Consider the following 15,996-nt stretch of genomic DNA (forward strand, 5'->3'; position numbering starts at 1 on the left):
GGAACACGTATTTCAGTCATTGGTACATGCTTTTTAATTTTCTTGGGAACATGCATTTCAGTCATTGATACATTTCACACATATGGTATGGAACAATGTATAATATTTATGAGACAATAGTTCAAATTTCTGGAACAATATAAATAATATTCGAATAAAATATTATATGAAACATCAATGATTTTTATGTATAAAACAATATCATTAGTATATGAAACAACACGTATATTTTATGGAACATAAGCACTGTAAAATGAAACATAAGGTATATTTTTTGAAACATCAGATAAGGTATAAGAAATCACAGTACACCTAGTTCATATAGAGCCCAACTGTATGAAACAAGCAATAATATATATGAAACATTAATATTATAAATTGAAACACTTGATATATTTTACGAAACATCATTAATGACGTACACTTCAACTACATTTTAACGTAACGTGTTTCAATGCAATAAATAATAAAAAGCATGTAATAATGACAGCTTTTGGCAGATTTTGTGTCCCAATGCACAAAAATTAAAAAAAAAATACAAACAATCATTACAATTAATGAAGGTGGCCCACGTGAATTCCCACTAATGAAACAATAAATCTGAACCATTCATCTAATAAAAATGAATGGTGTTAGATGAGTTCTCATTTTAAAATTGTTTTCACCTAAGCCATGGGTTCTCACATGATCCCATTTCTATATATATATATATATATATATATATATATACATATATATATATATATATATGTGTGTGTGTGTGTGTTTGTGTGTGTGTGTGTGATGCGTTATATTGATCATATAAATATATGCAGAAGTTGCCCCAGTTGATCTTTTTAATTGACAAATAAAATTTGTTAATCTAATGGCAAAGTGGTAATAAAGACCAACATTTAGCATTAATGAATGACATTTTTGTAAATATTGGGTTTTAGTTGCCTCCTCTCCCTCTATCGAAACTCTTCCATGGAAGCTCCTCCTGAAAGATATGAGGGATTAATTCCTTGACCTTCTCATTCACATAACCGTGTATATATAACAATGTACAAGAATAATCCTAGGCTAATTACTAGGAGATAAATACGGAGAAGATATATACACCGAACTAATATATACATAAGAATATATTCCCATATATTCTAACACACCCCCTCAGTCGAAGCGGGAGGATGTCGAACGCTGAGACTGTCCCTAAAATCTTCAAATAATACCAAGGGAAGACCCTTAGTAAATATATCTGCAATCTGATAGCGGGAAGGGACATGTAAAACCCGAACCTCTCCACGAGCAACCTTCTCCCTGACAAAATGAATATCCGTCTCTATATGTTTAGTGCGTTGGTGTTGAACCGGGTTTCCAGACAAGTATATCGCACTAACATTATCACAATATACCAAAGTAGCTTTTCGAATCGGACAATGAAGCTCCAAAAGAAGATTACGTAACCAGCAAGATTCAGAAACCACATTAGCAACCCCACGGTATTCGGCCTCTGCACTAGATTTAGACAAAGTGGCTTGGCGTTTAGCAGACCAAGATACCAGGTTGTCACCAAGAAATACACAATAACCAGACGTTGAACGCCTAGAATCCGGACATCCACCCCAATCAACATCTGTATAAGAAATAAGAGAAGATATCGAAGATGGATATAAATGCAAGCCATAGTCAATGGTGCCCTGTACATACCGCACAATACGCTTGAGGGCAAGCATGTGCTCCTCTCTAGGATCATGCATATACAAACACACCTGTTGCACTGCATAAGAAATGTTGGGCCTAGTGAAAATAAGATTTTGTAGAGCCCCAGCTAGGCTCCTATAGAGAGTAGGATCAGAAATAGGTGCGCCAGAATTGGCGCTCAACTTCGGTTTAGTATCAACCGGAGTAGGAGATGATTTACAAGATGACATGCCAGCCCTGTCAATAATTTCCCTAGCATATTTCTTCTGAGAAAGAAATAGACCACCCTTATGGCGAGTGACAGCTATCCCCAAAAAATAACTCAAAGGACCCAAGTCCTTCATAGCAAATTCAGAACTAAGCAGAGTAATAATAGACTTGCGAAGTGCATCAGAAGAAGCTGTCAAGATAATATCATCCACATACAAAAGAATATATGCCATAGAAGTACCTTGTCGAAGTACGAAAAGAGAATGATCGGACTGGCTATGTGCAAATCCAAGAGAAGACACATAGTCTGCAAATCTCTTGTACCAAGCCCTAGGGGCCTGTTTCAGGCCATACAGAGATTTCTTCAGCAAGCAGACATGATCAGGAAAATCACGATCACGAAACCCCAAGGGTTGATGCATGTACACCGTCTCTTTAAGGTCACCATGTAAGAAGGCATTTTTCACATCCAACTGATAAATAGGCCATGCCTTTGATAGAGCCAAACTGAGAACGGTGCGAATAGTTGCCGGTTTGACCACCGGACTAAAAGTCTCGCCACAATCCACACCAACCTGTTGTGTCTTGCCATCACCTACAAGACGGGCTTTATGCCTCTCAAACGAACCATCAGAATTTTCTTTATGAGTAAAAATCCACATAGAACGAATTACATTGACATTAGGTGGACGGGGCACCAACTCCCACGTCTTATTTTCAATTAGAGCATTGTATTCATCAGTCATGGCCTTTTTCCAGTTTGGGTCACGAAGTGCCGACACTGGATTACGTGGCAAAGGGGATCTAAAACCCTCACAAAGAAGATTAAATGGCTTTTTGGGTTTGAAAATTCCCCTCTGACTACGTGTGACAACACGAGTAGAAGGATTGGGCTGCACACTTGGTTGGGCCGGATGTGTGGGACTGGCGAGATTTGATGGTGGGCTTGGTGTAGACATTTGAGAAGAAATGGGGATTGTAGGAGGAGAATTCGGTGGTGATGGAGAGTGCTGGGCCTGATCCACGTGAGGTGGGATTGGTGGGGTATGGGCCTGGTCCACGTGAGGTGGACTAGGTGGGATTATGTCAGGTGCCACTTGGTCCCCCTGCAGTGGACTGGGCCATGGTATGGATCACATATGGCGAAATTCCTTCATCCAAAAAATCATATGAGTGAGATAGTGGAGTGTGCACCTTTGCAAAAGGGAATTGGGTCTCATCAAATATAATGTGCCTACAAATAATAATCTTATTAGAAGACATGTCATAACACTTATACCCACGGTGATTAGGGAAATCCCAAAAAGACACATGGTGTAGAACGGGGTTGAAGTTTGTGTATCGTAGTAGAAGGGAAAAGAGGATAACACAAACACCCAAAGACACGAAGATGAGAATAAGTAGGAAATTTTTGGTAAAGAATTTTAAGAGGTGACTCATAGCCTAATCCCTTGTTTGGAATAATGTTAAGAAGATAGGTTGCTATTTGTAAAGCGTGGTGCCAAAAAGATGGAGGTAATGAAGCATGGGCAAGAAGAGTGCGAACAATGTTGTTAATGGTTTTAATTTTTCGTTCTGCCTTCCCATTTTGTGATGATGTATGAGGACAATAAAGACGAAAAGATAACCCATTAAGTTTGCAAAAATCCCAAAACGGCCCATTATCAAATTCCCTCCCATTATCACATTGAATATTTTTAATCTCCCTCTCAAATTGTGTGCGAATGAAAGCTCTAAATTGCAAAAATGTGGAATAAACTTGGGATTTTTTAGCAAATGGAAAAGTCCACAAAAAATTAGAGTAATCATCCAACAAAACCATATAATAACGATGTCCCGCAGAACTCAACACAGGAGATGTCCAAAGATCACAATGAATAATGTCAAAAGGCAACATGGTACTATTAATAGAAGAAACAAAAGGCAACTTTATATGTTTCCCAAGAGGACAAGAGGAACAAATAGCAGTACTACGAGTTTTATTACACTTAATAAAATTATTTCGCCTAAGAGAATCTAAAATAGAAGCTCCAGGATGACCCAAACGGGAATGCCATAAAGAAGGTGCTAAAGCTGCAAAAGATGATGGTGTGGCTTGTGTGTCGGTGAAGGTGGTGGTAATGGGATAAAGCTCGCCCCGAATATCACATCTCATTAGACGCCTCCCCGTCTGAAAATCCTACACAGAAAACCCAAAAGGATCAAATTCAACAGTCACCGAATTATCAGTGGTAAATTTTCTAACAGACACCAAATTTTTTATGAGTTTAGGAGCATGAAGGACGTTTTGTAATGCTAAGGGAGGATGAGGAGGGGACAAGTTTGTGTGACCATAACCAAGAATGGGAATAGATTGACCATTACCAACAACAATGCCACGATTTTTGCTCAAATTGAAATAAGACGAGATATTACCTTGCCCGGATGTCATATGTGAGGTAGCACCCGTATCCATGTACCAATTTGCATCCGGAGGTGTCAACCCAAGAGTGTGCATAGCTTCTGCAATGTTGGTGGGTTCGGTAGTAGTAGCTGCTTGGTAGGCCTGGTGTTGTGGTCTAGGCCCAAGAAGCCCAAGCTGCTTGTTTTTGTTGGTAGGTCGAACCCAAGGAGCTGCAGGGTAGGGGCACGGTGGAACAGGCCATGGCCACTGCCATGCCCACGGCTGCTGTCCCCCACCCCACATAGGCTGTTGCTGCTGGCTGGAACCGCCGGGTTGCTGCTGTCCGTCACCTCTGCCACCTGCTGGACCACCTTTTCCGCCAGAGCCACCATCGCGGCCCTTACCACGACCTCCATTGTTCTTGTTGTTATTGCGGTTTTTGCGAGATGATGAAGAATTTTCAGAATTTGCATCACCATTCTTATACGGTCCAGCAACCATGGCCGAATCAGATTCAATGGCAGCGGCCTTCGCCAGACCCGCTTCTTCAAGAGTTAGCATAGAGCGGGCTTCATAAAATTGCGGAAGGGGTTTTCTTTGACGAATGAGAGTAGCAACCCCCTGATAGGCAGTAGTCAGACCCGCCACAAGTTGTAGAACAAGGCGGTGGTTGGAGACCGAAGCCCCCACATTCTTGAGTTGATCCAATAAGGACTTCAATTGTTGGCAATAAGCCGAGCAATTTAGTAATTGCTCCAGTTTAGTATTACTGAATTCATGCTCAAGGGCCACAGCTCGAGAATTCTCATTGTCCTGGAAGACATCCCGTAACCTGTTCCAGGCAGCCTGTGCCGTTGAGTCGGGCTCCATAATCGTGTTCACAGGTCACGAGAAATGGTAGAGTAAATCCACCCTAGGACCGTGGCATCAAGGATCAACCACATCTCCTTCTCCTCGTTAGTTTGCGGTGCCGGAGGTGTCTTCGAGGCAGATGCAGGTGGTGGCACAAAATGATGAAGAACCCGATGAGACCTTGCAGTAATTTTAAATAGCTCCGCCCAAGTCGCATATTGGGAATTATCCATCTCCAGAGTCACTGGTATGTTGTTGCGAATGTTCAAAACTGTGAAAGCAGGATGAATAGGTGATTTTGATTCACCCATTTGAGAAGAAAGAACAGAGGAGATGATGATAACGGCGAAGCTGCTAGGGCACGGCGGAAGCGTAAGAAGATCGTTACCCTAGTCTGATACCATGAAAGATATGAGGGATTAATTCCTTGACCTTCTCATTCACATAACCGTGTATATATAACAATGTACAAGAGTAATCCTAGGCTAATTACTAGGAGATAAATACGGAGAAGATATATACACCTAACTAATATACATAAGAATATATTCCCATATATTCTAACACCTCCATTCAAATTAAAGCAACCATTTCCATCACCACTGCGACTGCTTTGTCACCAAATCAAAAGAAAACCCTGTTGAATATAGAAAAACAAAGAGTATGGTTAATTAATCATAAGGGGAATGGTTTCCTCCTACATTAAAAGTGCTTGTGAGCTTTAATTCCTCCATTGAAGTTGTTTGAATTACTTGTAAAGGAGAAAGAGAATGGTAGACAAAACTCGCAAATTACCATTGTTGAAATATGCCATGAATTGGGTTTAGGGGCAGCGATCTATAGATCGTGAGGTCGTGAGGTAGCTCAATAATTTATGAAGCATTTAGAGTTGTAACAGAATTGGAGTTATAGATCCTAGGCGAGTAAGCTATAGTTCACGAAGACAATTTGGTTCAGTTGACTTGAGCGAGAGCACGGACGCGCGCAATTCTTGATGTCACACGTTATAAGCGCGCTCAAGTTGTGAAGTTGCGCGAAGAGTCGGCGTAACTCCGTGAGTTGCACGCGGATTGAGGCATTCATCATGTTTTATTCATTTTTCGCCTGTTTTCGGGATAGCCATTTACAATACTTGTTAAGGTTTATTCTTAGCTTAAGTCTGGTGATAATTGACATTGTCAAATATGTAATCTGGATTTTTTTTAAGATCATTAAAGTTTTTCTCTCGCCTGCCCGTGGACGTAGCCAACTCGCTGTTGGTGAACCGGTGAAACATATATGCACTTAAATCTATGTGTTATTTATTTGTTTTTCATTCGTTAATTTGTTCTTTCTCACATCCGTTACAACTACAATTTTACTCTCAACTTATGGCATGAAAAGACAAAGATAACCTCTTGATTGACACTTTTTTGTTAATGAAATAGATTAACTTGTATTTTCTCATTATATATATAATCATTGATCAATTATTATTAGTTAAAAAGATAGAATAGATAAATTTATATGTTAAAAGCATATATTAAGATCAAATGAAATAATTAAATCCTTATGTGATTACATGTTTTTTTATTTATAGATCACGAAATAATGAAATATAGTGAAAAAGAACATTGTGTGAATTACATTAAAATCCAAGTGGTATCGGTAATAAAGAGCACATGAAATATAAGTATTCTAACAAAACTATCACTTCATCTCCCATTAACAAGATCTCATTAACAAGAATTAATAACGCTTAAAGACGATCAAAAGATCTTACGTATATACATTAACCTTATATTATCTTCGGTATATGGTTACTTTTTTGAAAAACAATATGCGCGTTATAGAACTTACATGTACTAACAATCATGTGCGTGATTTCAATTGTTATAAAAATGAAATATGAATGTTCACATCTAATTATCATAACTTATAGCGGCGTATTTAATGATACAGTATATAGGTACCAAGCAAGCAAATTGTCTCTCATCATGTAATTATCTAACTTTTATTATATGCTATGCCATATAACAACATTTGAAACTTTAATAGTCTCCATCATAATTTAGGAGGTGTGCACCTCAAAACCAACCACTTCACCCTCATGAAGTAAGCCTATTAATCATTTATTGAAAAACACTTAGAAGTTTCACAAATAAGTCAATTAAGACAAATTGAAACTAGGTGTAAAAAGAAGAAAGAAATTGGAATATTGAAAAACTAGAAATGCTTTGAGAAGGGAGGATCTAATAGTGTGGGAAGTGAGCAAATTCTACAAATAAAGCAAATTAATTTCTAGATGTAATGAGATAATTTTGAAAAAATCAACAAAAATAATGACCCCAAAAATTAGAGGTAGATGGGTCCAAAAAAATGGTCATAAGAAGGGCATTTAAAGGTCAGTAGTTGAAGTCTTGGCTAATTTAGTTGAAGACTTACAGATGGTACAGTCCGTGGTATAGATGCTGCTGACAATCCCTAACAACCATGGATCTTTCATAACGTCAAAATATATTGATCCTTTTTTAAAAAAAATAAATAAATAAAAAAACTCATGCTAATTCTTATTTATAATTTAGGAAAAAAATTGGAATATTTTAGCTATTCAAGGTATCTTTATTTCACGACAATTTCTTATACGTGGCCATCTATCATTGGAGTTTACTTCATTTATTGAGGAATAAGTATCTGAAATAAGCTAAAGAGAACAAGTCCTTATTCAATTAGTGTTTTAGGAATTACTCAATCAATATTATAGGGTTATTACGTTAGTGTTATTAGGGTTATTCAATTGGAACTATAGGGGGTGTTATAGAAGTTAATTTACTTTTTTAACAAGCAGTTACATGGTGTAACCAGTCACACATAAGATGTGCATCACTTCACCTTAAGGTTTGGATAAAATCTTTATAATTTGGTCCATATATAATGCCTTATTAAATTATTATTTTTTTGGGCATTGATTTGAATTTTATTGGTCTAGTATACTTTAATTTCAACAAGAATAAGTTAGCTCAAAAGACCGCTAACTCCACGCACATTCATGACTTTTTTTTTTCTCTGGGGGGGGGACGCAGCAAAATATACAAAGTGTTATATGCATTGATTTACTTATTTATTTATGGGTAATGCTATATGCAGTCCTGGGCTGCATATAAACATTTAATATATTTCCTTTTTTAGTATTAAATTGGGAATTTATCAACAATTCACGAGTAAATCGGTGTAATAATTTTATATTTATTGTCAATTCTTTCCACTTTAGCTTCTTATATGCAACCCTTAGGGCTGCATATATGTTTTTCCTTTATTTATTTCGAAAACCATTTCAAGAAGGAAATTTATAGTTTTTTTTAGAACCAGGAAAATTATAATTTTTTTTTTTGGTGTTTAGCTAAAATCACAACATTCTTTATTAAAATTCTAATTGGTGTTTAGATTAAAAAATAATTTGTGTGACAGAACAAGAAAAAGTAGTAAGCATTGATATAAATTGGGAATCTTTACAAACAATTATACAGCAAAGGAAAAATTGGAGATTTGGGACTAAAAGGTACATGCAATATAATTCTTAGGTCTTCATGGTGCCATGGTGGTTGGAACCTTTTTCTTTTCCCTATCCTCCACATTAGGCGAATATGGAGGCATAATTATGGTAAATATTCCTCACTTTTTCACTGTTATACCGTACTCAGTATAAATTATTAGTTAGCATGAGATCTTGATCTTATAATTGCCAAATTTAATACTTGTATTTGTAATTATTAGTTCATTCGGTTTTTATTTGTAACAGTTTGACTATCTATGTTAATGCTTAATTTTGATGCTTGATAATCCATTGACGAATTCTATATATACATTGAGACTAACTCGAGAACATATTACAAAATACCCCGAAGTATAAGAGTACAAAATTCAAATATAATGTTAATTGTAATTAAAAAGAACAGATGAATTACATATTTTTGGGTAAAAATGTATTAGTACCATTGATCACACGATATACAATTCCAACCGCTAAACCAAGACAAATAGATTATGCTTCGCGACAAGATCGAGTATACCTTAACACTAATCAATAATCATATATTATGCATACATACATGTTCAAATACATAATTAGTTACCTAATGAGATGGTCAATAAGTCCCTAAATATGAACCTACATTCATACGATAATGTTGGGAGAAAGATATACACAATGAATAAAAAGTATAGAAGTCGCACTTAAGTGAAATATGTCCCCATAAAATTAAGAGTACTCCACATAATTTTTGATGATGTTATATTAATTAAAGGCTGAATTTTTAGTGGCTAGTTGCCAATTGGGAAAATCCTAGCATATCATGGTGGTTCCTTTTCCCCCACACACTTAGGTAAATTATAATCATCCAATTTGCTTGTACTTTTAGACTAACATGTCATGTATATTTTCTCCAATTCTTTATAGAAAAATTGCTATAAAATCTAAAAATGAAATTATTAAGTCAAATCAAATAATAATAATAACATTGATTTACACATGATTAATTAATTTAAATCTAATTTAGACATTGTAAAGTAATTATATACATCCCTAAAGCATATTACTCTTCTTTTCATATAACTATGTTTTTTATTTTTTTGAGAAGCTAAATATTATTCCAATATTACTTTATTTTAACTTTGAACTATGATTTTCTACATCTCTTATCACAATTCTCTCTTATTATGCCGTATATTACTCCTACATTACAGTTATGAAAAAAAAGGATAAAGTATATATCTAAGCTAGCTAGCCAAAAACAATTATTAAACAAATTAAAAATAATATGGAGACAATAACTTTTGCTTTTAGACGTTTCAATAATATCAACCTCGTGATTATGCATGGTGACTAAGTAACATATCCCTTAAGTATGGTTAAAATTTGAGGTTAATTGATCCCTTTGCTTGAAGATGAAAATGTCACCTCATTGGCATAACAATTTGAAAAAGAAAGAATAAATTGTTACCCCACTAGTGTGGCAACCAATTACTCCTTTTTCTTTATGCTCCATCCTCTTTATAATTATTATTGTTTTTTCTTAATTTCTCTTACAAAAACAAAAGATTATCATGGTGAAAAAAAAAAAAAAAAAAGGTAGTGTACAAGAGCCACTCATCCAAATTTATATCCACCCTTTTAGAATTTGCGCCATCTCAAATTTCCATCTTCATCTTTTACACTTTTTTTTCTCTCTTCTCATATTCCCCGAATCGGCATCTATTGGTTAATCACTCGAGGATAATCAATCATTAGATAACTATATTCTCGTTTTTAATTAGTTTATCCAATTCAACATGTATGGCTTATAAATTTTTTAATACGTGATATATATATATATATATATATATATATATATATATATATATATATATATATATATATATATATATATATATATATATATATATATATATATATATATATATACGCATACATTAACACGTGAATATCAATACTGGTATAAGACAATATAAAAAGTTACAAATATTGGTTAATTATAGTTCGAGTTAATGGCTTTTATCATTTGATTTTTTTTTGTTATAAAACAATTATCAAACATGTAATTAGTTTTTTTTTTTTTTTAAAAAAAAAAAAAAACAAAAGTAACCCAATTTAATTGACGTATAAACATTGTATTTTCCTCAAATTTGACCTATTCAGAGGCATATCATGGTCTAAACCAACTTGATCTATTAATAGGCATGTTATGGTCTAAACCAGCTTTCACGACTCTGGATGGATATCCTACACATTCACTACTTTGCATTGGGGAAAAAAAAAATCTAAAATTAGTCCGAAAACGTGGAATATAAGCCTTGGTACTTCTCATGAATCTTAGAGACTATAGGAGGCTATTATTTGAGTGGTTGAAAACATCTCTTATTACTCTTCACTATTAATGTGACAAAATTTCGAAGTAAATCCAAAATTTGATTGAATTCATTCTTGGGCCTTCATATATAGACCTACTTTGTTATGGTCCTAAATCCTAAACCAACCTTTATAACCCTTACAAACAGCCTACAAGTTCACTTCACTTTTGGAAAATATATTCTCGAAATTGGTCTGAAAGCGTGAATATATCTTCAGTTTTGGGCAAATTTTGACACCTCCCAACACAGAAAAGAATATGGATCTCACGAGACTAGGAGGCTATTTGGGTGGCTCGGACCATCTCTAGCAATTCTTGGTTAATCAAGAGGTGTGTAATGCAATTTCGGTTTGAACTTTGAATCTTTAACATCTGCCTGTAATTTTAGATTCCGGCGATTTTTCAGATATTTCCCTGAACAGACAGACACATTTATACTTCACGTTGGCACGGTGTATAGCAGAGAAGTCTAACAGTGACCACATCATCTGGCTGCGCCTGAAAACATAGAGCTCCGGTGAATAAGAAGATTACAGATTAAACGAGATAATATAGTCTATGGTGCCCAGAAGAAATGCATGATTCAGTTTACTGATGCATGTCTAATCATCATGTACACAATATTTCCAAAGCTTCCAACGTTTGCTCACATAAGAGTTTCACAACTACCAGTACATAATTCTAGCAAGCTAAAACCAAATGATGAACATAGAAAATTAGACTACATAGGTCTCATTGTGATGCGGCCACTTCACGAGCTGAGGGATCAACTTCACCTTCATTTCCACCCTTGGACTGCTTAAAAGCCTTGGAGATCTCATCAATTGGTATCAATGGAACATAGCTGAATACATCGTACCCTTTCCCTCTTAATTCTGAGATCGTTTTGTTGTATTTTTCAGACCAATGTGCAGCTGTTGGAACTGTCATCTCAGCTACCATGTGAATGGGTGGGAACTTGTCGAGCTTTGACCAGATTTTCACTGATTGACATAGAACCAACTCCTTCGATTCATTAGCAGCATATTGGGCTGCTGCTAGAGGACCGCCAACTTGGGCTTGGTGAACCACCTCTTTGGCTAGTTGGGTTGTTTGATCGATCACAACGTTGACTTGGGTTACCACCTGCTTAGCCAATGGAGGTGCATGCTCGTCGAATTTGGCACTAGCTACATCAACCTGTACAAACACAGTTCAATTCCCAGAAGTTATATTTCACTACTTTTGATTTTCATAGATCTCTTTATAGTTAAGTTAATCTGGAAAGATTTGTAAGTATATAGGTCACAGATCATAATCAATGTTTGCGAATTGATAACAATGAACTTGCAACCGATAAACAAAATAAGCAATAAAAGACAGGACAATAAAACAGAGGATTTAGGTCTACAACTAAAGATTGAATCATAAACATTTCTGAGTCATTTCATTTCCTTGGCTAGCAGAGACTATATAAAGTAAAAAAGAGTAGTCCACAATATGACACAACAAATTATCAATTTCGGCTTAATTCTTTTCACCTTAAAGAGACATGAAAGTGAAACGAACGAAGTTTTAGTTTCAAAATTCTTGTTATATTCATAGTCCTACATCAAATAGTACTTGTTTGACACTACAATTTGAAATAACTTTGAACTCCATAAGGTGCTTCTAAACAGCAAATTATTTACATCACTTGCTTCTACTATAAAGATTAACCTCAAAATTATCACAAATTCTGAAAGATTAAAGATCAATATTTACAATTTTACATAGCAAATCAGTAACACTGTTATCTTTACAACTTACAAAGTTACAAGTATGAAATCACCAAATTCATAGTCCAAACTAGCTTATGTGTAGTAATGTTAACGTCTTTGTAATACCAAAGCGGCAATATAGGTACGTGTCCAAGTGTCAGACTCAATCATTTATGAAGTACTTTCTCTCTATTACGTGAGTAATAAATGAAAGAAACAGGCATATAATTAAGGGACGATGGGAGTATGTAACACATGAAATACGATTAAATTGGAATACCATAACAAAGGAGGGATCAAATGAATTGAGACCTTCAACAATTAATTAACTTCTACTAAAATCCTAATGATAATTTACCATAATAAAATAAACAATCAATTAACTAACAAACAATCAACACAACACAAAAATCGAGAGTAACCCAAAAAGAAAGCAAATACAGCATAAATCAAAATAACTAGCCCAAATAAATCAAATTCCGTAATCATCACTACCCCGGCGTAAATAAAAGGAATTAGAAAATTAAAATTAAAAGAATAAAAAATTATACCTTTTGATCAAGAAAAGCAAGGAGATGATCAGGAACATCCTTGAATTTATTGTATACAGGAGTGACCACAGTAGTAACAGCACCTTCAACAGTACCAACAGCTGATCTCAACGGTCCAGAATTAATCTTAGCATAATCATAAAGATTTGTCAACCACACGATTGTATTGATTGCAGCAGCTCTCACAAAACCCAGATGTTTCAATTCTTGTTGCTCATTTTTCTTCATTTCATCACTCTTTTCCATCTTAATTTTCCCAGAAAAAAGAAATTCAGAGATTGAATTATTTTGATAAAAACTTAAAAACCCAAATCAAATTAATTGAAATATATAGAAGGTGAAAGATTGTACCTTGACAATATCGAAATGACCAGAAGTTTCTTGAAGAAAATGATGTAAGGATGGATTGAGGAATCTTAAGATTGATGGTTTTGGGGGTATTATGATTATTATATTCTTGTATTTGGGAAAGAAAAGGGGAGAAAGATCTATAATATTCCTATGATCTAATGGTGGAAAATGAATCTTAAGAGGTTGTTGTGTAGGGATCCCACAAGAGTTCGAATCTTTTTATATATTCCTATGTTCGTTAAACACTAATATGATATGATATTTGACTCGCTTTGACTTTTATACCATTTATTATTTTTCTTTTTATATATTTTGTTACGTAGAATCTTATTAGTGTCATTTTAATAAGTACTACTCCGTATTACAATGTATAGCTTTTGAAATTATTACTCATGGAGAATTAAAGTTGTTGATAGTTATATTTCTATATTAACAAGCTTGATAAATGAAACAGACCAAATAAAAAAAAAAAATATGAAACAACATCAGATTAACAAGTCAAAGGATGTGTTTCATAAAGAGTCTGTACGAAATTAACTTAGTAATCCAATACTAACTAAATGTTCACTAAATAAGCCAATTTGGAGTGTTTGTTGGTGAGCTGATTCAAACAGCTTATTCCATCATATAAGCTCCTTTTAGAAAAAATTTCAATAGCTAATTTAATATGTTAAGGTGAAATTACATTTATATTTCCATTTAATCTAAAGTCTTATCTCAACTACTTATCCCCACGATTAGTCTATTGGTCATTTTGCATACTTAAACAGTTTTAAGCAATTACCTAATAATTTTTTACAATCAGTAAAATCAAATCAAATAATACAATCAACTAGTTAAATTTAGCAAACATAATCAGTTTCAGTTGTTCACCAAACACGACCAAAATAGGATCAACATGACCAAACTATTGTATCTTCGCCTCAAGCATACTAGAATAATTACACTTAAGTATTTCTTTTAAGATTTAAGCTTTAAATTTTAATTGGATATCTTCACTCACATTGTTGAAGAATAAATCTTTCAAGTGTCACCATATGTAAGTGTCCCACATTGTTTGAAGAAGAGAGAATTAAACACTTTATAAGGCTAAGGGGCTACTCCTCCTATTGCCATATGGTTTTAGGATGGAACCTCCTTGGCCTTGTGAAATGGACTTTCTCTCTTGGTTTGCGGGTATGGCTCAGATCCGCGTTTAATATGGTATCAGAGCCAGACTACTCCTCCTATTTCCATATAGTTTTGGGATGGAACCTCCTTGGACTTGTGTGGCCCAGACCCGCGTTTAATACACACAAAATTTTAGGAACTAATATTGTAGTACATATCATTCTTTCAACATCAAATAGTAAAATTCAAGTGTCAAGAGTTTAAGTAAAACAAAGATTTTATAGTTGTATAAGTATGTCAATTTAGATTTTTGCGACTATCAATTCTTTAAAACTAGATCTAATGGATCTTGATTGTAGAGTAATTGAGCTTGTACACTAACTGAGTAATGTTATGGAGACCGGTCATATCTAAACGAGGAGAAAAAACGTGAAAATAAAAACAAAAAAAATTTAAAATTACTTCCTTTTATGTTTTTATTTTTTAGTGATGTGACTATGTGAAGACAATATATGATAACTTTTACACCGAATTTGATTTGATTTAAAAACAAACAATAAAGGAAACTGCGGGCAGAAATGTGTGGTTGAGAAATTGGAGACTATTGATTTGGCCATGTGGCAAATGTTGGATACAGACATAATTCTTGCTCCAAAATATCTTCTTGGATTACCATGCCTTAATTCTTCAAAAAAAAATACTCCGTAAATTATACTAAAATAAATTTGTCATCTATTCCTAAATTAATATCATTTAAGTAAAATTTAAATGCTCATCTATTGCCTTGGGGCATTCGTTAACAAAATTGTATAAAAAAAAAATCATATTTTTAATTAATTTAGGAAATTTTTTAAATTACCACAAAAAATGTAACAATTTTTAAAATAACCACCCCCACGCCGCACCCAATTCACTGGTGAATTTCTGTTATGTAGACCCACCTGACGGCTAGTAACGGCTATGCCTAAGTATTACAATCAGCCCTATCTTCACTCCACGTCTCCACCCCCTTAAACTAGTTTATTGTGTACAAGATAACCTAAAACCAAAAGAAAACAATTTAAAAAAACCCAAGAGCTTGCTATCTAAATTGCAACTACTACTAATTATCTTCTTCCTGTCACACTAACAATCATTGGATAGGGCCCACATCAGAGAATTCCACAGGAATTTTAAAATGAGTAGCAATCTGAGTAGTTTTTGAATTTAAGGGATGGTAAAGTAAATAAAAT

General features: G+C 34.5%; 1 protein-coding gene and 1 pseudogene across 1 annotated transcript; both read right to left on the reverse strand.

Annotated features, from left to right (window-relative positions):
* Nucleotides 1-1,139: 1,139 nt before the first annotated feature.
* LOC110712464 lies at nt 1,140-2,852 on the reverse strand (annotated as a pseudogene).
* Nucleotides 2,853-11,534: 8,682 nt separating this feature from the next.
* On the reverse strand, nt 11,535-13,630 carry LOC110712458 (REF/SRPP-like protein At1g67360). Its single transcript, XM_021890927.1, has 2 exons — nt 13,304-13,630; nt 11,535-12,192 (listed from the first exon to the last, which is right to left on the reverse strand). Exons 1-2 carry the CDS (start codon nt 13,547-13,549, stop codon nt 11,746-11,748), a joined length of 693 nt encoding a protein of 230 aa, XP_021746619.1. The 5' UTR covers nt 13,550-13,630; the 3' UTR covers nt 11,535-11,745.
* Between the last annotated feature and the right edge of the window lie 2,366 nt (nt 13,631-15,996).

The sequence above is a fragment of the Chenopodium quinoa genome, unplaced genomic scaffold (genome assembly GCF_001683475.1).
Source record: "Chenopodium quinoa cultivar QQ74 unplaced genomic scaffold, ASM168347v1, whole genome shotgun sequence".
NCBI classification, from domain to species: Eukaryota; Viridiplantae; Streptophyta; class Magnoliopsida; order Caryophyllales; family Amaranthaceae; genus Chenopodium; species Chenopodium quinoa.